This window comes from Macrotis lagotis, chromosome 8, assembly GCF_037893015.1.
Source record: "Macrotis lagotis isolate mMagLag1 chromosome 8, bilby.v1.9.chrom.fasta, whole genome shotgun sequence".
Classification (NCBI taxonomy): Eukaryota; Metazoa; Chordata; class Mammalia; order Peramelemorphia; family Peramelidae; genus Macrotis; species Macrotis lagotis.
This window is the reverse complement of record NC_133665.1, coordinates 58,647,318-58,670,010: the sequence shown is the minus strand read 5'-3', so window position 1 is coordinate 58,670,010 and position 22,693 is coordinate 58,647,318. Positions and strand designations below refer to the sequence as shown.

The 22,693-nt window shown below is 38.1% G+C and overlaps 1 protein-coding gene across 13 annotated transcripts in view; it reads right to left on the bottom strand.

Annotated features, from left to right (window-relative positions):
* The window catches only part of MAPK8IP3 (mitogen-activated protein kinase 8 interacting protein 3), a 93,650-nt gene extending 71,382 nt beyond the window's left edge, over positions 1–22,268 (bottom strand). For 9 of the 13 annotated variants that reach the window (XM_074197177.1, XM_074197181.1, XM_074197184.1 and 6 more), the window contains exon 1: positions 21,791–22,268. In XM_074197177.1, coding sequence (XP_074053278.1) covers positions 21,791–22,108 — 318 coding nt within the window. In that variant the 5' untranslated portion in view covers positions 22,109–22,268. Of the gene's footprint in view, positions 1–21,280; positions 21,572–21,790 lie in introns of those variants that run through there. The other 4 variants (XM_074197180.1, XM_074197187.1, XM_074197191.1 and 1 more) reach the window with 2 other exon arrangements.
* Between the last annotated feature and the right edge of the window lie 425 nt (positions 22,269–22,693).

The following is a 22,693-nucleotide window of genomic DNA, read 5'->3' as shown; positions in this document are numbered from 1 at the left end:
CATGAATTCCAAGTGATATGAAAATGAATTTAACAAAAGGAAATTATTAAAAGTTTGTTATTTAGGGGATTAAATTCACAATCTAGGAGATAAGGCTAAAAATCCATGGTTCCCCTTATTATTCAAGTAATAGATTCAGTGCTCATTTGAAACTTCTCTCAAGTAGCTTTTAAAGCAAGGAAGGAGAAAGTACAGACCTATTTTATGTCTAGGTAGGAAAAACAGAAAAATCGAGAAGAATGATGTTTAAATCAATCACTTAAATAAGATTAATAAGGCCTCTATAATAAATTCCTACTTTGATGATATCTTTGAATGAAAGTAAGGCTGAGTATTACTAGGTTATCCCAGCAAAGTACAAATCTTACCAGTCACTGTCAAATCCTTTATAAGTTTGGATTAGAGTGGGAAAAGTTGAGGCAGCAGACCTGAGGCAGGCTATTGCAACAATCCAAGAGTGAAGTAATGAGATCCTACACTAGGGTAGCAGTGTCAGAGGAGAGAAGGGGGCATACATGAGAGATATTGAGAAGATAAAATCTATAGGCCTTGGCAGCAGCCTGGATGAGGGGTGGTGAGAAATGGGTTGTAAGCCTGAATGACTGAAAAGATGAGGGTATTTAATTTGATCTATTGGACCTACAGTTCAAGATATCACAGATAGGATATAGGAGGATAGGTAAATTTAAGAATTGTTCTCATAGAGATGTGATTAAATTCATGGGGCCTGAGATCAGCAAATTGAAAAAATAGTACTGTTAAAGAAGAGAGTCCAGGACAATTAGGTAGTTATGAGAAAAGTGGTGCCTTAAAAACCTAGAGAAAAGAAATTATCAATAAGGAAAGACATCAATAGTGTCAAAGGTTGCAGAAGGGTCAAGGAAAATGAGGATTGAGAAAAGGTAGATTTGCTAAGGAAGAGATCACTGGTAATTTTGGAGAATTCATTTTCAGTGGGATGATAAGATTGTAAGAGAAGAAAAGTGAGAGGAGAAAGTAGAGGAACTTATTTTGGCTTTTTCAAGGAGTTTGTCAGAAAGGACCCGAAGAGATGGAATGCAAAGTCTGGAGCCAGGAGATATGAAGAGACTGAAAAAAAAAAAGAGGCAGAATGAGGATAACAGAGGGGGCAAACTGCTGGAGAAATGAGATGGGATGGGATCTCTTCAGCCAGTGAAGGGGCTAGCCTTGGTAAGGAGGATTGCTTCACCAACTGAGACAGGGGGAAGACATATGATTAACATTAGAGGGGAGAAGAGGGAGCTCTTAGAGAATGGTCTCAATCTTTTCTGTAAAATATGAGGTAAATCTGTAGTATGATGGGGGGAGGAAGAACATTAGAAGTTTAAAGAAGAATAAAAAAGCTTGGAAAACTGCTGGGGAAAGTTAGATAATAAGTAATTAAAGAAGGCATACTAGGATTGCCAGGCAGCAGTGAGGGCTTAGTTGGTTTGTGTAGCATAAATTTGCAGCATATTCAGTCAGAACAGGACCATGATTTTCTCCACCTTTCTTCAACAGCACATATAAAGGTAAAGTATAGAAGGAATGATCCAGGGCTGAGGTTTGGCAAGAAGGAGTTGGTGAAATGATAAAGGGATTAAAGATTCAAGAAAGGAGGATATTGTAGAGTTGAATTGGTTCAAGAAGGGATCAAGTTGGTGAAAAGAGGAGTTAGCAGCTAGGGCAGAGGAGATGGTCTGAGAAAGAATTACAGGGTTAAGGGATTAGAAGTCATCAATGACTTGTTAGAGAAAAAAGAGGACCAAATAAAGAGGTCTAAAAATGGGCCTAACTTATAAAATTCAAAGATGACATATATAAACGAGCTGTTGATGTTGAAAAATTGGAAATGGATAAAATACTACTAAGCATCAACAAAGACTATTACCACTTCCCAAGAAGTTTAATTTGAAAATGAACTGCTATCATGAGACTGAAAATGCTTAGAAAAAGTCATGGCCAGCAAACATTTTATCTTGCTAGTGGATGCAAATGGCAACCAAAGGCAATAACTCTCACAGAAATGTTTGACAAAAAAGTCTGTCTCCTAAAACGCCAAGAAGCAAAAGGAAACAATTTATTTAAATGATGAGGAGCACCTAGAGAACATTTAAACATGAAACAGAATGACAATTTTTAAAAAAGGAATATACTATCAAACTTTTTTTTCTTAAAAAATTCTAAATTTTTATTATTTATTTTTGGCATTTTTCTTTTTCAATTCTGAGTTCCAAATTCTCTCCCTTAAGCTTACCTCTCTAGAAAGTTTGTGTAAGACTTTAAATGACAGAAAAATTTGCATTCTATCCTAAACTTAACAGAGAATCAATAGAATTTATTGAGTATGTTTATAAATGGGAATAATGTATAATGAGCCTAAAAAGGTAGAATCTCAGTCTAGAAAGTTTGTGCAAGACTTTAAATGGCAGAGAAATTTGCATTCCCTATACTACACTTAACAGAAAATCAATGGAATTTATTGAGTAGGAATTTGACATCATCACTCTATGTTTTAGGAATGTCATTATAGATGCTGTATAAGGGATGGATTTCAGAGGGAAGAAATCTGCACCAGGAAGATCAATGGAGAGATGACTTCAAAAGTCAAGGTGAGAGGTGATAAGAGTTTAAATTAGGATGATAGCTGTCTTTATAGAGAGAAGAGGGTTTTAGCAAAAGATATTATGAAAAGCAAAATCAATAATAGAGAATGGATAATCGGGGTAACAGACAATGAGGAATCAAGAATGACTGGGGGGGCGGAGCCAAGATGGAGACAGGAGAGGACCTTCTCTCAGTTGCTCTGGAGCAAAACTTCTAGACTAAGGACTCTTAACTACATTTTTGAGAGGCAGAACCCACAGAGGGACCCAATGAAATGTACTCCTACTCAAGGAAAAGAACAGAAAGGCTCAGCCCCACAGGATCAGAGGGGTGGCCCACCAGAGTGAAGGAACTTCAGTCTCCCGGAGGCAGCCCCAGGTCGCTAGGAGCCATGGCTCACAGAAGCAGGGGCAGTTTCCTGACCTACACCCCGGGGAGCACCAGGCAAAACTTGGGGGAACAGTGGGGGACCTCTGACAGAGTGAGCATGTGAAGCCCAGCCCTCAGGCCACACAGCAAGCAGCTGTGGCCAAGGCAGCCCAGATCCAGGAAACAGAAGCAGGTGGAGCCGATAAGCAGGAGCCCCCAGGGCATGAGCCCATTGAGCTGAGGGAGAGGAGTGAAGAGAGATACTGCACAGCTCTGTCCTTTGCCCCTGGAACAGGACTCTGGGGTTCTGATCACATTCAGATGCTGATCGCAGTCTAGGAACCCCCCCCCCAATAGAACAGCAGCCCCCCCCCACCTCAGCCCCATGGCAGAGAGGGACACCTAGGGTCATTCACAGACCAGGAGGGAGGACAGAGTCTCACACACTGAGATCCTTGTGGGGGTGTCCCAGCTCAGGAAGCACCCTGAAACCAGGCTCAGGCTGGGAAAATGAGTAAGCAGAGAAAAAAGAGGATCATGATTGAGAGATACTTCACCTGTGACCCCAAGAAGGATCAAAATACTCAATCTGAAGATGAGGAAGTACAAGCTCCTGCATCTAAAGACTCCAAGAAAAACAGAAATTGGGCTCAGGCCATGACAGAGCTCAAAAAAGACTTTGAAAATCAAGTGAGGGAGATAGAGGAAAAATTGGGAAAAGAAATGAGAGAGATGTAGGAAAAACATGAAAATCAAGTCAGCAGCTTAGTCAAGGAGATCCCCAAAAAATGCTGAAGAAAATAACATGTTAAAAACCAGCACAGGTGAAATGGATAACACAGTTCAAAAAGTTATTGAGGAGAAGAATGCTTTAAAAGTAGAATTGGCCAGATGGAAAAGAAGATAAGAAAGCTCTCTGAGGAAAACAAATCCTTCAGACAAAGAACAGAACTCAGGGAGATTGCTGATTTTACTAGAAATCAGGACTCAATACTTCAAAACCAAAAGAATGAAAAATTAGAAGAAAATGTGAAACACCTCCTTGAAAAAACTGATATGGAAAAAAGATTTAGAAAAGATAATTTAAACAACAGATCCAAAGAGATCCCCCAAAGAGATCCAAAAAAAAAAAAAAAACAAAAAACAAACAACCCCCAGGAATATTATAGCCAAGTTCCAAAACTTCCAAGTCAAAGAGAAAATATTACAAGCAGCCAGAAGGACACAACTCAAATATCGTGGAGCTGCAATCAGGATCTCACAGGACTTAGCAGCAACTACGTTAAAAGCTCAAAGGGCTTGGAATATAATATACTGGAAGGCAAAAAAGCTTAGCATGAAACTGAGAATGAACTACCCAGAAAAAATGAATGACCTCTTCCAGGGAAAAAGATAGACTTTCAATGAACCAGGGGAATTTCAAATGTTCCTGTTGGAATGGCCAGAACTGAACAGAAGGTTTGATCTTCAAATACAGGACTCAGATGAAGTATAGAGAGTGAAGGAGAAGAGGAAAATATGAGGGACTACATGTATTCCTGTATAGAAAAATGATACTGATAATACTCATATGAACCTTCTCATTTAAGAGAGCAGGTAGAAGGAGCTTTTATAGATGAAGCACAGGAGAAAACTGAATTTGAAGATATATTGTGGTATAAAAATGGAAAAGAAACTCATAGACAAAAGGGAAATGTAATGGGAGAAAGAAAAAGGAGAGGAGGAATAGGCTAAGATATTTCATAAAATAAGATTTTTCTTTATTACAATGAGCTATTGCAATGATATGGAAGGGGGAAAGGCAAGGGGGAATGAGGGAATCTTTGCCTTCATCAAGGGTGGCTAGGAGAGGAAACAGCATATATACTCAATGGGGTATAGGCATCTGGAGTGAGAAGAAGAGAAGAGGGATGGGGGGAAGGAGGGGTATGTGAGTGATGGAGGAGAGGATGGACCATGGGGGGAAAGTGTTCAGATATAACACATTTTCTTTTTTACTTCTTGCAAGGGGCTGGGATTGGATGGCCTGTCCCGGACCATAGGGCCAGGTGGATGCTGGGTAAGGGGGTATGTAGGTTCGGGGCCTCTTGACCCCAGGGCTGGGGATCTGTCTGCTGTGCCACTCAACAACCCTACAGCAGAGACAGAGTGAGAGGAGAGAGAAAATATAGTTCATGGTAATAGAGAAGTATGAATGGAAGGAGTTGCGATCAGCAATGGCAACAGTGGAAAAATACGGAAGTAACTTTTGTGATGGACTTATCATAAAGAATGTGATCCACCCGCAACAGAGCTGGTGGTGTTGGAACACAGACTGAAGCACTTTTTTTATTATTATCTTATGGGTTGTGTTGCAGGGCAAATGGGACTGGCCGCATAACTGGGTGATTGTTGGGTGTCTGAGGCCGGATTTGGAACCGGGTGCTCCTGGCTCAAGGGCCAGTGATCTATCTGCCACCCAGCCGCCCCTACTATTACTATTACTATTACTATTACTATTACTATTACTATTACTATTACTATTTTATTTGGGGTCTTTTTTTTATTTTTGTAGGGCAATGGGCTTGGGGTGACTTGCATGGGGTCACACAGCTGGGTGATTGTTGGGTGTCTGGGGCCAGATTTGGGCTTGGTTGCTCCTGGCTCCAGGGCCAGTGCTCGGTCCACTGCGCCACCTGGCCATACCTACTACTACTATTATTATTATTATTATTAACTTTAATTTTTTTCTCTCCCCTTTCTTTACTTTATTGGTTATGCAGGTCTATATTTTCTTGGGGGGGAGTAGGTATTATGTTTACTCTTAAACAAGAATATTTTAGTAATGTATAAAAAAACATTATTTGTATAAAATAAGACTAAATAAATAAATGAATGAATGAATGACTCTGCTTATAAACCTAAGTGACCAGAAGGTACCTTGACAAAAACAGAAAAGCCAGGATAAGAGATGAAATACTTTTTGAAGATAACTGAGTTTAAAGTACCAATCCAAAATGTCCAAGTAACTGGTGATGTGAGACTTTAGAGCTCAAGAGAGACTATGGCTAGATATATAGATCTGTGAGTAATTTCTAAGATGATAATTAAACACTAATATGGTAACCGAGAAAGAATAAAGAGAGAAGAGAAAAAGGCTCAGGAAAAAAACTTTAGGTATAATCACACTTTGAGAGATTGCAAGAGTGGTCACATAGAAGAAGAATCAAGAGAAAGCCCTGACACAAAAATCCAGGAGAGTGTCACTAAAAATAGTAACTGTAAAAATATCCATAAATACTAGTACATATGCTACTTTAACATCTCTAATAAAATCTTTATAATGTTCTTCAGCTATAAATGCATCAGGGGAATCCTTGATGAAGGGATGAAAAAAAAGCAGACAGGTTTTTATAAATATTATATAGCTGAATACAATCTTCACAAAACCATATACACTGACTGAAAGCTGCCAAGAATACAGGATCCCACTGTGCTTAGTATTTTTATTATTAAAAATCTCACGTAGGACTTCTGGCCAAGATGGTGGAGAAAAGAAAGGCACTGCGTTAAGTGCTCCCTGTGTCCCCTCAAAAATAACATGAAAGAAACCTCTTAACAGAAACTCAAACCTAGAGAAAGAAGCTAGTGGAACACCTACAAACAAGGTCTGTCTCAGGGGACTGTGGGTGAACCGGGAGCAGAGACCAGAGGGTCAGAGCAGGGACAGCAGCAGGGGAAAGCCAGAGGACCAGAATTAACCACAGAGACTTTGGTGAGAGGCGGGTCAAAAACCAACTTTAACTGGAGTCTTTGGCCAGGTGGAGGGTAGGTCTGCACACCTGGAAATCAACCAGCTCAGTGTGGGACCTGAGCTCCATACTTTTGGAGCATTCTTCCAGGAACAAATGGTTGCGCCACCCCCGCATTGGGCACAGGTGTGGACTACAGAGCTCAGCTGAAAGGAAGACCGCCTTCCAGCCCATTGTTTAAGGTCAACTCAGAACCTGCTGGCCTTCCTCACCCCCTCCAGGATTGTGGAGAAAGCAACCAGCACCCCCTACTGCCCAGACCTTGGAATTGCTAAACTAAGTGAATAAAGCCTCTTAGCATCTTCAAAAGCAAACCTCTGAAAACCAGTCCCTCCCCCAAGACAAGATCCTAGAAAAATGAAGAAAAGCCAGTGAAATGGGGATGCCTGGAGAAATACTTAGAAGAAACAGATTCTAACCCAGAGAGATCTAGCACTTCTGCGGAGAATATAAACCAGTCTCTCCAGCCTAAAAAGACTTCCTTGAAGAAATCAGGAAGGAGTTTAAAAATCAATTGGAAGAGTTGGGAAAAGAAATTCATGAGAAAATTAACATGTTGCAAGAGAAAATTAACATCTCGCAACAAGAAAACAAAACACTGGAAAATACAATTGGGACAAATACCAAATGAGAATAATTTTCTCATATCCTCAATTGGGCAAATGCAAAAAAAGAAAGTAATTCTTTCAAAACTACACTTGGGGGGCAGCTAGGTGGCATAATGGATAGAGAACCGGCCCTGGAGTCAGGAGTACCTGAGTTCAAATCTCACCTCAGACACTTAATAATTACCTAGCTGTGTGGCCTTGGGCAAGCCACTTAACCCCCATTTGCTTTGCAAAAACCTAAAAAAATAAAAATAAAAACTACACTTGGGCAAATGGAAAACTCCTTCAAAAATAGAACTGACCAATTGGAAAAGGAGTTGCAAAAAGGTAAATGAAGAAAATTCTTCTCTAAAAAAAAAGAATTGAACCTGTGAAAACTAATGACTTCCTGAGACAACAAGATTCTATTAAACGAAACCAAAAGATCAAAAAAATAGAAGAAAATGTAAACTACCTCAGCAGCAAAACCAATGACCTCGAAAACCTATCAAGAAGGGACAACCGGAGAATCGTAGGACTTCCTATAAACATTGAAGAGAAAAAAAGCCTGGACTTAATACTACAGAATTTAGTGATGGAAGACTGCCCTGATATCATGGAACCAGAGGGCAAAATAATTATTGAAAGAATACATCTATTCCCTCCGAAAAGAGATCCTAAAATGAAAACACCAAGAAATGTTGTGGCCAAATTCCAGAACTATCAGATAAAAGAGAAAATCCTGCAAGTAGCTAGAAAGAAACAATTTAAATACCAAGGAGCCACAGTAAGGATTATGCAGGACTTGGCTGCATCAACTTTAAGGGATGGAAGGGCCTGGAATGAGATATTCAGAAGAGCAAGGGAACGTGGAATGCAGCCAAGTATCCACTATCCCACAAAGCTGAGTCTTCTCTTCCAGGGGAAAAGATAGGCATTTAATGAACTGGGAGACTTCCAACATTTCCTGATGAAAAGATCAGAGGTGAATGGAAAATTTGGACGTCAAACAGGAGGCTTAAGAGACACATGAAAAGGGTAAAAAAAAAGGGGGGGTAAAGAAAAAAAATGCTATCCATTAAGATGAAACTGACTATATCTCTCCCTGGGTGAAAGACTCTAGTAACTCTCAAGAATTTTAACTCTTTTAGAGAGAATATACTTAGCCAGAAGTGATAGACATTCATAACTTTTCTGTGATTCAGAATGATTTAAAAACAATACTTCCTTAAAAGGGGGGGGGGCAATAATGAGACAAGAGGATAGAGATCGAATGGGGGTAAATAACGTTACAGTAAGGGGTACAAAATACTTAATGCAATAGAGAAGAAAGGAGGAGGTTAGAACCGCCTGAATCTTCTTATCAGGCTTGACTTAAAGTTAACTTATACACACTCAGTTAAGAAACTTATCTAACCTTTCAAGTATTAAAAGGGGGAAAGGAGAGGGGGGACAGAAAAGGGGAGAAAAAGGGGAACAAACAGAAAGAAGGGAAGGAGGAAGGGAAAGAAAGTGGAGGGGGGGTTGATATAGGAGGGCAAACACACTGAAGGTGGTGGTATTCAGAAACAAAATACTGTAAAATATGGATAAAGGGGAAAAAAGGGGGAAAATACAAACAGAGGGAAGATAGCATGGAGGGCAATAAAGAGTTAGTAATTATAACTTTGAATGTGAATGGAATGACCTCTCCCTTAAAACATAAGTGAATAGCAGAGTGTATTAAAAACCAGAATCCTATAATATGCTGCTTACAAGAAACTCATATTTGAAGTAGAAAGATACATAAAGAGTAAAAGGACAAGGTTGGAGCAAAATATATTTTGCTTTAGCTGAAATGAAAAGTAGGAGTTGCAATCCTTATCTCAGACAAAGCAGCTGCAAAAAATAGATGTCATTAAAAGAGATAAGGAAGGAAACTGTATCCTCCTAAAAGGTACCATAGAAAATAATTTCAATCTAAATATGTATGATCCCAATGGTATAGCATCCAAACTCTTAGAGGAGAAGTTGAAAGAGCTACAGTAAGACAGAGACAGCAAAACTCTACTAGTGGGAGACCTCAACTTCCCACTCTCAGACTTAGATAAATCTAATAAAAAAAATAAACAAGAAGGAAGTTAAGGAGGTAAATAGATTGTTAGAAAAATTAGATATGATAGACTTATGGAGGAAACTGAATGGCAATAGAAAGGAATATACCTTTTTCTCTGCAGTACATGCCACTTACACAAAAATTGACCATGTACTAAGGCATTAAAAACCTAATGATCAATTGCAGAAAGGAAGAAGTAGTGATACATCTTTCTCAAATCATAAAACAATAAAAATCTTATGTAATATTGGACCAGAGAGATACAGACCCAAAACTAAATGGAAGCTAAATAACATCATTTGATCAAACAACAAATTATAGAAAGAATTATTTCATCCTAGATAATGAAAATAATAAAATAGCATACCAAAACCTATGGGATTGACTCAAGGCAGATGTCAGAGGATATATATCTTAAAATGCTAACATGAATAAATTAGAGAAAGAGGAAATCAATGAACTAAATATGCAACTAAAAAAATTAGGAAATACATTAACCCCCCCACCAATTAAATATTAAATTAGAAATTCTAAAAATTAAAGGAGAAATTAATAAAAGCAAAAGCAAAAAAAAAACCAAGTGAACTATAAATAAAACTAAGAGTTGGTTTTATGAAAAAACCAATAAAACTGATAAACCTCTGGTCAATTTGATTTAAAAAAAGAAAGAAGTAAATCAAATTGCTACTATCATAAATGAAAAAGGTGAACTCACCACCAATGAGGGAGAAATTAAAGTAATAATTTGGGAATTATTTTGTCCAACTCTATGCCAATAAATTTGACAATCTAAGTGAAATGTACGTGTATTTACAAAAATATAAGTTACCCAGGTTAAATGAAGAGGAGATTACATACCTAAACAACTTTATCTCAGAAAAAGAAATTCAACAAGCCATCATTGAACTCCCTAAGAAAAATTCTCCAGAGCAAGAAGGATTCACAAATGAATTCTATCAAACATTTAAGGAACAATTGGTTCCAATTCTATATAAACTCTTTGGAAAAACAGGTGAAGACGGAATTCTGCCTAACTCTTTCTATGACACCAATATGGTGCTGATGATACCTAACCCAGGAAGAATTAAAACAGAGAAAAAAATTATAGACCTATCTCCCTGATGAATATAGATGCAAAAATCTTAAATAAAATCTTCACAAAATGATTACAACAAGCTATCACTAGGATAATACACTATGACCAAGTAGGATTTATCCCAGGAATGCAGGGTTGGTTCAATATTAGGAAAATCATTAGTATAATTAAATATATCAATAACAAACCTACTAGAAATCATATGATTATATCAATAGATGCTGAAAAAGCTTTTGACAAAACACAGCACCCATTACTAATAAAAACACTAGAGAGTATAGGAATAAATGGTTTGTTTCTTAGAATAATAAGCAGTATCTATCTGAAACCATCAACAAGCATTATATGGAACGGGGATAGTCTAGAGGCATTCCCAATAAGATCAGGGGTGAAAAAAAGGATGCCCATTATCACCACTACTATTCAATATTGTATTAGAAATGTTAGCCTCAGCAATAAGGAAAAAAAAATTGAAGGAATTAGAATTGGGAAGGAAGACACAAAACTCTCACTCTTTGCAGATGACATGATGGTATTCCTAGAGAATCCCCAAAAAATCTAAAAAACTAATAGAAATAATTAGCAAAGTCACAGCATAAAAATAAACCCTCATAAATCCATGATATTTCTAGATATGACTAGCAAGATACAGCAGAAAGGGATAGAAAGAGAAATTCCATTCTAAGGTACCTGAGACAATGTATATACCTGGGAGACTATCTGCCAATGCAGACTCAAAAACTTTTTGAAAACAATTACAAAACACTTCTCACACAAATAAAATCAGATTTATATAACTGGGCAAATATCAACTGCTCATGGATAGGCTGAATTAATATAATAAAAATGACAATTCTACCAAAACTATACCTATTTAGGACCCTACCAATCAAAATTCTAAAACATTATTTTAAAGAGTTAGGAAAAAGATGGGGAAGCTAAGTGGCACAGTAGATAGAGCACTGGCCCTGGAGTCAGGAGTACCTGAGTTCAAATCCAGCCTCAGACACTAAATGATTACCTAGTTGTGTGGCCTTGGGCAAGCCACTTAACCCCATTGCCTTCCAAAAACCTTAAAAAAAAAGTTAGAAATAGTTGTAAGTAAATTCATATGGTGAAATAAAAAGTCAAGAATTTCCAGGGATTCAATGAAAAAAATGCAAAAGAGGTGGCTTCTTAGTCTTACCATACCTAAAATTATATTATAAAACATCAGTCATCAAAAAACTGTCTGGTACTGGCTAAGAAATAGAGTGGTGGATCAGTGGAATAGATCAATAGCAGGAAATGATTATAGTAACCTGCTGTTTGATAAACCCAAAGAGTCCAGCTATTAGGATAAATACCCTCTCTTCGATAAAATCTATTGGGAAAATTGAAGTTAATATGGAAGAAACTTAGATTAGACCAACACCTCACACCCTATACCAAGATAAAATCCAAATGCATACAGGATTTAGACATAAAAAACAGTATTATAAGCAAACTAGAAGATCAAGGAGTAGTTTACCTGTGAGATCTATGCAAAGGGAAACAGTTTATGACCAAGGAAGAGATAGAGAACATCATTCAAAACAAACTAGATAATTTTGACTACATTAAATTAAAAAGCTTTTGCACAGACAAAAACCACTGTAACCAAGATCAAAAAGAAATGTAGTAAATTGGGAAACAATTTTTTGTTGGTGGAGCTGTGAACTCATCCAAACTTTCTGGAGAGCAATTTGGGATTGTGCCCAAAGGGCAACAAAAATGTGCATACCCTTTGACCCAGCAATACCACTACTGGGTCTGTACCCTGAAGAGATTATGAAAAAGGGTAAAAACATCACTCGTAAAAAAATATTTATAGCAGCCCTGTTTGTTGTGGCAAAAAAATTGGAAATTAAGTGAATGTCCTTCATTTGGGGAATGGCTTAACAAACTATAGTATATGTATGTCACGGAACACTATTGTTCTATTAGAAACCAGGAGGGATGGGAATTCAGGGAAGCCTGGAAAGATTTGCATGAACTGATGCTGAGTTAGTTGAGCAGAAACAGAAAAACACTGTAGACCCTAACAGCAACATGGGGGCAATGATCAACCTTGATGGGCTTGCTCATCCCTTCAGTGCAACAACCAGGGTTAATTTTGGGCTATCTGCAATGGAGAATACTATCTGTATACAGAAAAAAAATTATGGACTTTAAACAAAGACCAAAGACTATTACCTCCAAATGAGAAAAAAAAACCTATTATCTTATTATGTAATTTTACTATCTCTTATTTTTCTTCCTTAAGGATATGATTTCTCTGTCATCACATTCAACTGAGACCAATGTATAACATGGAACCAATGTAAAGACTAACAGGATGCCTTCTGTGGGGGGTGGAGGGAGGGAAGCAGGAGTGGGGGAAAAATTGTAAAACTCAAAATAAATAAAATCTTTCTTTAAAAAAGAGGTTCAAAAAAACAAAATAAATAAATTGTATAGCTTACTAGGTCTATACCCCGAAGAGATTATGAAAAAGGGTAAAAATAAAACTTGTGACTATTACCTTTAATTTAGAAAAAAACTGATATCTTATTGTCTGATCTTGCTATCTCATACTTTATCTTATACTTGCTATCTCTTATACTTATACTTGCTACCTCTTATACTGTTTCTTCCTTAAGGATATGATTTCTCTCTCATCACATTAAATTTGGATCAATGTATACCATAGAAACAATGTAAAAAGGCTGGCAAATTGTCTTCTGTGGGGGGTGGGGGTAGGGAAGTAAGATTAGGGGAAAAATTGTAAAACTCAAAATAAAATCTTTATAATAAATAAAATAACTTGTACAAAAATATTCACAGCAGCCCTGTTTGTGGTGGGAAAGAATTGGAAATTAAGTAAATGTCCTTCAACGGGGGAATGGCTTAAAAAACTGTGGTATATGTATATCATGGAACACTATTATGTAATTTTACTATCTCTTTTGCTTTATTTTTCTTCCTTAAGGATATGATTTCTCATCACATTCAACTTACATCAATGTATACCATGGAAACAATGTAAAAACTAACAGACTGCCTTCTGTTGGGGGGAGGGGAGAAGATTAGGGGAAAAATTGTAAAACTCAAATAAAATCTTAAAAAAAAATCTGATGTAGTAAAGCAAATTGGCACCTTAAAGATTTTCTTCTAAAACCAGGAGGGAGGGATTTCAGAGAACCCTGGAGGGATTTGCATGAGCTGATGCTGAGTGAGATGAGCAGAACCAGAAAAACACTGTATACCCTAACAGTAACATGGGGGTGATGTTCAACCTTGAAGGACACACTCATTCCATCAGTGCAACAATTTGAACAAAGTTCAAGGACTATTCCCTTTAATTTAGGAAAAAAAAAACCAGATATCTTATTGTCTGATCTTGCTATCTCTTAAGACTTTTTGTCTCTTCCTTAAGGATATGATTTTCCTCTCATCACACTCAATTTGGATCAATATACAACATGGAAACAAAGTAAAGACTGACAGATTGCTTTCCGTGGGGGGAGGGGGAAGTAAGATTGGGGGGAAAATTGCAAAACTCAAATAATATCTTTAATTAAAAAAAGACTTTGCATAACCCTCCCTCATTTAAATTCAATTCACTGGCATGTCATCTCCTTAGTTTTATTATTTTATATAAGTATATGTTATTATTTGAATATAATTTGTATAGCCCTTAAAAGCTTGCAAAACAGTTAATAAAAATAATCTTATTTTTATCCTTAAAAAAAATAAAAAAGTTGAGTCAGAAAAAAAGGCTCTCTTCTAATAAGGTATCTTCCTTGCATGTGTCACAATCACACAAGATTCTATGAAAGATGTAACAGAGGTGACTTTGTATGAATGTCCTCTGATACAAAAAACAAGTAGATAAATGTTTATCATTATTATAGAGTTCACAAGGAAGAAATATGCACCATAGATGATGAGGTCCTCTATATTTCCTGTATGAGTCATAAAAGCCTGAAACACAGCTGTTTCAAGAGTTCCAACCATCCATATTAGGAGAGACCAAGTGGATGAAGAATGCCTGTTGTAGACTTGGAAACCCAATTAAATGGAAGATCCAAAAAAGTTGGTCCAAGAGTATGCATATTTTGAAAAAGCACCACAAATGGATAATAAACTAGACCTAGATCAGGCTGAATTGTCTTGAGGAAATTATCTGGTGCTTTTAATGATCAAACATGTTATTGTACATGAAGTACTTAAAGCACTATTTAAATCTTATTTTTATTACTAAATATTTATTATTATTATTAACAATCTGTTTATTATTAATAATTTATTAATAATACTGAGCTTCTCCTTGAGACAAAAAACCATCTTTTAACATGAATTGTCTTCAGTTTAATAAACTGCCATGGAATATAAAATTTCTGAAGGCTAAACACATTAAACATAAAGAATTGGTCAGGAGAGGCAGTATAAAGGATAGCATCATTGATGTGAATCAGAAAAAAAGGCTAGCTAGTCATGTAGTAAAACCACTGGTGGTTTGTTCAATTGTTCTTCATATGATATAGCAAGAGATACAAAAGAAAGACTTCAGCATGTCAGATGGATCCCTTATTTACAATTATAGGAGGATATGGATAAACATTGAGGATGTGGTTTTAAATCAGTAAAAAGAGCACTGATATTAATAAAATCATATGTACATTAAGTAGAAAAAAATTAAGTTTAATAGACTATTTTTCCCTGATATAGATTCAGGTTGAAATATGCCAAGCAAAAGAACTTACACTGATTTCCATGAAAAGATATTCTTAAAATAAATGAAATAAACTTAAAAACCTATATTGACCTATCTCAATATTCCTTATCTAAGTAATACTATACTGTGATCTACATAGAAGGAAATGAAAAAAAAATTAAGATCTTTTCCATATAGAATTCAAATTCTTAAAATAGAAAGTCATGCTGATGTAAATAGATACATAGGAAAGCAAGCTTTATGAGCCCACCCACAGAAGCACAGATGGAATCCATTTCTTAGGGAAGCACAGTAAGGAAGAAAGCTGCTTGCTGCTGGAAGTAGGATAACAAGGGATTCTATACCTTTCATTAATCAAGAGAAGACTTCATCAAATAGCACTGAAGCCAAGCAAGGAAATGCATCTCTGAAAGTGAAAGATAATGTGGGAGAAGGTTTAGAATTTTCAGGGCTTTGCTTAGCTCAAGCACAATGGTCAAAAAACTAAAGTGATCTGCCTTCTAAAGGTTAGTTTTGGTGTAATTAATGACTTCTCACCATGTGACATAGTTTATTATTTAACTATTCAAATGTCAAGTTTATCTCCAGAAGATTAGCTACTGGATGTGAATCTTTTCTTTATATTAGAGAGATGGTCCAAACAAGTGAGTACAATCTTTGACAGTGTGAGTACCTGCCTCAATTAAATCAGACGTTTCAATATAAATTACAACTCACAAAATCTTCTCAACCTGACTATAAACTCCTTGACAAGGTGAAGCATGTCTTATTCATCTTTATAATCTTTCAATGTCCAGCAGTAGCGCACGGACATATCACTTGATTCAAGAAACATATATTCATTGATCTGAAGTTATAAAAGATTTAGTAGTTTGTTACCTCCACTCTAATTTCTAAACAATAGGATCTTAAGGATTTCTCTCAACTTAATAGCAATGGTCAACAACACTATTAGGCATCTTTGGATTAAAAAACTAAAACGGACACTTTTCATCTATATAATCTTTCTAAGAATCTTGTCTGATGACATATAGGGAAAAAAATACTAATCACAAGACAAGTGCAAATTAAAACTCCAAGATTTCATTTCATACCCATTAAATTGGCAAAGATAATGAAAAAATCAATGTTATAGGTACTGTGGTATTATGTAAGAAAAATTACTATAATTCTCACATGTTGATCCAAAGATTCCAAACCTAAGCATATAACACAAAGAAGATCAATGGTAGAAAGGCAGGTTTCATAAATCCCCAAATATTCACGGTATTGTAACAGCAAAAAACTAGAACCAAAATTTATAGTCTATCAATTGGTGAATGACTAAATAGTTACATGAATATATAAATTATAATACTGTATGAATAAAGAAAATGATATACAGAATTCAGAGAAACATGACAGGACTTTTATGAACTGATGAAGGGTAAAGAAAGAACAATATTACAGAACGACTAGCATATATATATATGTGTGTATATGTACACATACAAAAAAATTTTAGGTTTTTCAAAGGTCATAATTTGTTTTAACTATACAACACAGATGTATGTAAACAGAATTCTTAAAAAAAATCCAATGACCAGTATGGATTCCAAATGACAGAATACAAAATACATGTAGCCTTTGGAGATCTTAGGCCTTCAGCCACTTGCTAAGACATGGGAAACCCTAACAGCAACGTGGGGTGATGATCAACCTTGATGGACTTGCTCATTCCATCAGTGCAACAATCAGGGACAATTTTGGGGTATCTGCTATGGAGAATGCCATCTGTATTCAGAGAAGGAACCGTAGAGATTGAATAAAGACCAAATACTATTACCTTTAATTTAGGGAAAAAAAAAGTTATCTTATTATGTAATTCTGCTATCTCTTCTACTTTATTTTTCTTCCTTAAGGATATGATTTCTCTCTCATCATATTCAACTTAGATCAATGTACACCACACGGAAACAATGTAAAGACTAACAGACTGCCTTCGGGGGGGGGGGGGGAAGAAAGATTAGAAGAAAATTTGTAAAACTCAAAATAAAATCTGTCTAAAAAATAAAAGAAAGGAAAAGAAACTTAAAAAAGAGATGGGGCAGATTGTTGTATATAAATGTATATAAACTATTAATACTGACTGTTGCACTTAAAAATGTTTCCAATAATCTGAAATATGGAAGTCTAATCAAGAGTTGATTATGATTTAGCCTCTATGCTTTAAAAGGGCTATGCAGATTCTATGAAAATGTTATCATCGCATCATTTTTTTTTAAGTGCATATGGATTGGATCACTTGTATATAGACTCATAAGAATTCAGTGAACTGAAATTTTATCAGGATATATACAAGGCAAGTTTCATAGTATAAGGTTGGTAAAATATTTGAATGAATGAGTGCATTTTCATGTGATTACCTTAAAATTACCTAAAAAAATTACAAAAAAAATTGTTTGCATTGTCAACAAAAAGTTCTTGTCTATACACTGATGATTTAGGGGCTTTTGTTTTACTTTTCTATAGGAATTAATTTTTCTATACCCCGATGATTGTGGCACAACTATAGTGTGTTAAGTTGAAGAGACAAATGGCAAAAACTCTATAGTCACTACATCCCACTGGTTCTATCCAAAAATAATCATTCTAAAAAATATTCAATGTAAGAATGATAGAAGGGGAAATTGCAACCTATATATGTATCCCAAACAGTTGTGAAATTGTTTTTACCATGGAAACAGTGAATAAACTGTTTCAAAGTTCATACAATGTCAATTTAAATCTGTAACTGCTTTTCAGTTATCACTGTTCTGGTTAGAGGAATAAAAACTAAGAATATAGCTAAAGAACAAACAATTCCACTTAAATGTCACATATTTCTTATTGTTCTTTAGTAGGCAGATCAATCTCAGAATTTCTTTCATTGTACTTACTAAAGGTGGAAGGAAGAAAATAGGCTGTTTGTTTAGCTCTGAAAAACCATAGACTCTTCCCAGCTCAGGAACAGGCAAACAGCTCAAGTTACCCATCCTGACTAAGACTTCTTGAGCATTATAGTGGGGGAGGGTACCTATAGCTTTGGTTTAGAGACTCTAGGAGTTTGAGCTGGTGTTCAGCAACATAAAAGTAATGTTAACTTTATCCAACATTTTGTGGTGCATCAAATAAACTGAGAACAATAATTCCCTGCCTGGGTTAAGAAGGGTGATTTATCTGACAAGAGCAAGAGAATATTCTTCCAAAACTTAAAAAAAAAGTCTAATTTTTCCTTAAGAGATGCAACAGAACAAATACATTATTTTGCTATTGTCCTTCTCTCTAAAATTTTACCTTTTTCAAAGGTCATATTGCTTTTAAATACAGAACCAACACAATTTCCCCTTGAAGTCTTTCTCGACACCAAGCTGGTTGGCTGTCTTCAGCTTAGGAGATGATTGTTCCTCACTAGAATTTCCCCAGAGATCACATCTACATGTAAGTGGCAATCTGGGAATGGTTATAAGAACAAAGAATGAAGTATGCGAGTAAATTGCATGAGAGGTAACTGGGTATAGTTGTTTCAGGACTGAGCTCTGACACATGATCAACACATCAACACTAAACATATACACACATATATACATACATACATACATACATACATATACTCCTATATTTCACATATATCACTTTAAGGTTTGCAAAGAAGCATAAATAATTTCCTTGCTGAAGAAATGCAAAGTGGCTTCATAAACTCATTATCCAAGACCATTTATTGCCAGTGGAAGGAGTAGTTCTTTCCCAGAACTCCTCTGTACCCAGGCACTCAACTGTGCAAAATATGTTCTGTAAATACTGCGATATGCAATAGCAAATAAACTTGATGGTAAATGCTAAAAAATTTTTAAAAATATTTTACAAATATGGCCACAACCACCCTTGTGGACTAGATACTATTATCTTCTTTTTACAGCTGAGGAAATGAAGAATCAAAGAAACTAAATGACTTACTTATCAAGGTTCACACAGTTAAATAAGTATCTGAAGCTGTATCAACTCTCTAACTCCAAATCCATCCACTCCATGAACTGGCACTGCAACCCCTGTCAAATCACTTGACCTTTTAGAACCCCAGGCAATTCTCTTTGGTTTGATTATAAAATTTGGAGTTGCAGATCAAGTGAAGAGTTTTTAAGGTCCTGATTTCACCCCAGTCCCCCCCCAAAAGAATTTATATCTATATATCTATATATATTGGATTATTGCTCAGTCTATTTATTGTAAAGTTAATGCTAATTCATGAGGCAGATCTGTGGTACATTGAGTGCTGGGCCTGGAGTCAGGAAAACCCAAATTCAAATCCAGCCTCACACACTTACTAGCAGTGTGTCCCTGGACAAGTGACAATCTCTATCTGTCTCAGATTCCTCAATTATAAAATGAGAATCACAGCACCTACTTCATAGGGTTACCAGGACAATCAAATTAAACTAACATTTCTAAAGTACTGAGCATGCTATACAATATAACATAATAGGTTGTTTATTCCCCTTCTCTTCTTAAGGTTAGGAAATTTCTTGAATTATAAATTAAATGAATTATTTCTCTTCTTCTCTAATTTGGGATTGTGGTGAAATATTAAGGGTACCAGGTGCCCTGAAGAACAGTGGTTTATAACTATCTATAAAAGTATGGAGGAATCAGAAACAAACAGATTCTGGTACAAATATGTATGTCATGGAACACTATTGTTCTATTAGAAACCAGGAGGGATGGGAATTCAGGGAAGCCTAGAGGGATTTGCATGAACTGATGCTGAGTGAGATGAGCAGAACCAGGACCAGAAAGTTGCAGTTGTATTCAAAGATAACTTTTTTCCATTAGAAGGAAGTATGATGTAGGAAAAGCAGCTTGAATTTCGAGTCAGAGGACTAAGGTTCTAGTCCTGGCTTAGCCACTTACTAGTAATAATCTGTTATATAAACTTTTTTTTAGGTATTCAGAATTTTATTCACATATCTTTTTTTTCCTTAGGTTTTTGCAAGGCAAACGGGGTTAAGTGGCTTGCCCAAGGCCACACAGGTAGGTAATTATTAAGTGTCTGAGACAGGATTTGAACCCAGGTACTCCTGACTCCAGGGTAGCTGCTCTGTCCACTGTGCCACCTAGCCACCCCTATCTTTTTTTTAATTAAAGATTTTGTTTTACAATTTTTCTCCCAATCTTACTTTACATTCCAGTCCTCCATTCCAACAATGAAATGAAGGAAATAGACTAGATGATCTAAGGTCCCTTTAAACTTTAACGTTTTATGGTGTTTGTATAAACTTTAGCATCTCGAATTGTAAAGAATGAGTTTATTACTTTACCAGTTACTGTTATTAGGTCTGAGTATCAGGATCAATTTTAGAGAAACATGGATATCACCATCAACTAAGAAACAACTGCTAGACTGAAGGCTGAAAAATGCCTATCACTATCACTATGGTAAACGTCAAGTTCATTCAGAGAGTTGTTTAATGGTTTTAGTTTATTAAAACGTTCCTTAAATTTCACTAAGAATACATCCTAGCATTAGTTTAAGAAATTCACAAGTTTTTTTCCCCCTTATTTCTCCTTTAAATCGGGATCGTTATGTGGACAAATAAGATTATGGAAAACAAAACGCAACCTATGGGGTGGCTAGGTGGATAGAGCCCCGGCCCTGGAGTCAGGAGTGCCTGAGTTCAAATCCAGCTTCAGACATTTAATAGAAGTGTGGCCTTGGGTAAGCCACTTAACTCCACTGCCTTGCAAAAATCTAAACAAAAAAATGCAACATAAAGGAATTCAGAAACTACTTGTCAACCAAAGAATCTGATACAGTACTTCATTTCTGTCTCTATCCCCTATGTATATAAAGCAGTGTGAGAGTAGTGGCATTCTACATAAGGCATCGCTTTATTCCTGATCTATTGGATCACATGCAATTTTCCAAGTTAGAGTAAAAATAGTCCCATATCGGAAAATTCTCATCTCTACCTCCTCCCTTACCTGCACTAGGCTTTTCTCTAAATGCTGGCAACCTAGGCCGTGTGGTGGCTTAAAGGGCAAAGGCATGACCAACTCAGCAGTGACCTCACAGAAATCAAGAACCGTTTTTCCCTAATGAATGCGACAGAAGGCGCCGAGCCCTGGGTTCTCGTGATGTGTTAGGAACCATTAGCGCCCGATTCTTCTGGCCCGACGCATAAAAGCCCCGGACGGGGCACGGGGGGGAGCCTCCCCCAAGGGCGCATGTCGGGGGGAAGGGGCCGGAGCAAGTCTCCGTCCCGGCGGGGCAAGCCGCACGGCCGGAAGCTCGGGGGTCCCGGGCCGGCCGCCACTTCTAGGTGAGTGACCTTGGCCACTGCCGCCGGGGCTGGGCCAGGCGCTGGGGACGCGTCCCCGGGGAGGGCCGCCTCTCCCTTTCTCTCCGTGGGTGTGGCCCAAGGGAAGAGGAGCGGCCGCCGGAGCTCCCCGGGGCCCAAGCTGGGGGCCCGGCGGCCGGGCCGGGCTGCCTACCTCCTCGGCCTGCTTGCGCAGCGCCTTCTCGCGCTCGTACTGGGTGAGCAGCTGCTCGTTGTCCTCGCGCAGCAGCTCCAGCTCCACCTCGTGCTCCTGGTTCTCGCTGAGCACCGAGTCCAGGTTCTCCAGCACGTTCACCACCAGCGGCATCAGCTCCTTCACCACCTCCTCGTCGTAGCAGCTGATGAGCCGCTCGAACTCGCGGTAGATGGAGCCGGCCAGGCCCGACACCCGCTCCGACATCACCGAGCCCGAGCAGTAGTCGTCCTGGTACACCACCACCCCGCCGCCCTCGTCCATCTGGATCTCCATCATCGTGGCTACCGCCGCCGCCGCCAGCGCGGCCTAATGCCTTCCCGGCCGGGCCTGACTGGGCTGCTTTTCGGCCGTCCGCTCCCAGCTCCCCAGCTTCCCCGAGGCCGTGGCTGCCGCTCGGCTCGGCTCGTCACCTCCGCGGTTCTGCCCGTCATTCACCCGCAGGAAGTCCCGCCCCGCCTCCCGGAAACCCCGCCGCCTCTGTAGAAAGAGGGGAAACGAGCGCCCCTCGGGCCACGGCCGACCGGTCGGCTGACGCATCCGCGCTAGGGGGCGCCCGAGTCGGGAGGGAAAGACGAGCGTGCGCAGTTGCGGCTTTCCCTCGGCAGAGCCCGAGAGCTTTCGGGAGCACTTCCGGCGCCTCCGAAGGCCCACTCTCTTCCCTTTAGAATGACTCATATTCGCTGACTGTGGCGCAGACTCGATAAGACACAGAGGAGGGCCGAGAGGTGCGGACCTGAGAGAGACCCAGAGAGAGACCGGGAGGGGCTGAGACGCAGGGGAAGGGGGAGGGGAGACAGACTGCAGAGGGCTCGGCCACTCACAACCGAGCTGCGGGGCTGCGCATGCGTGCGCACGAAACTG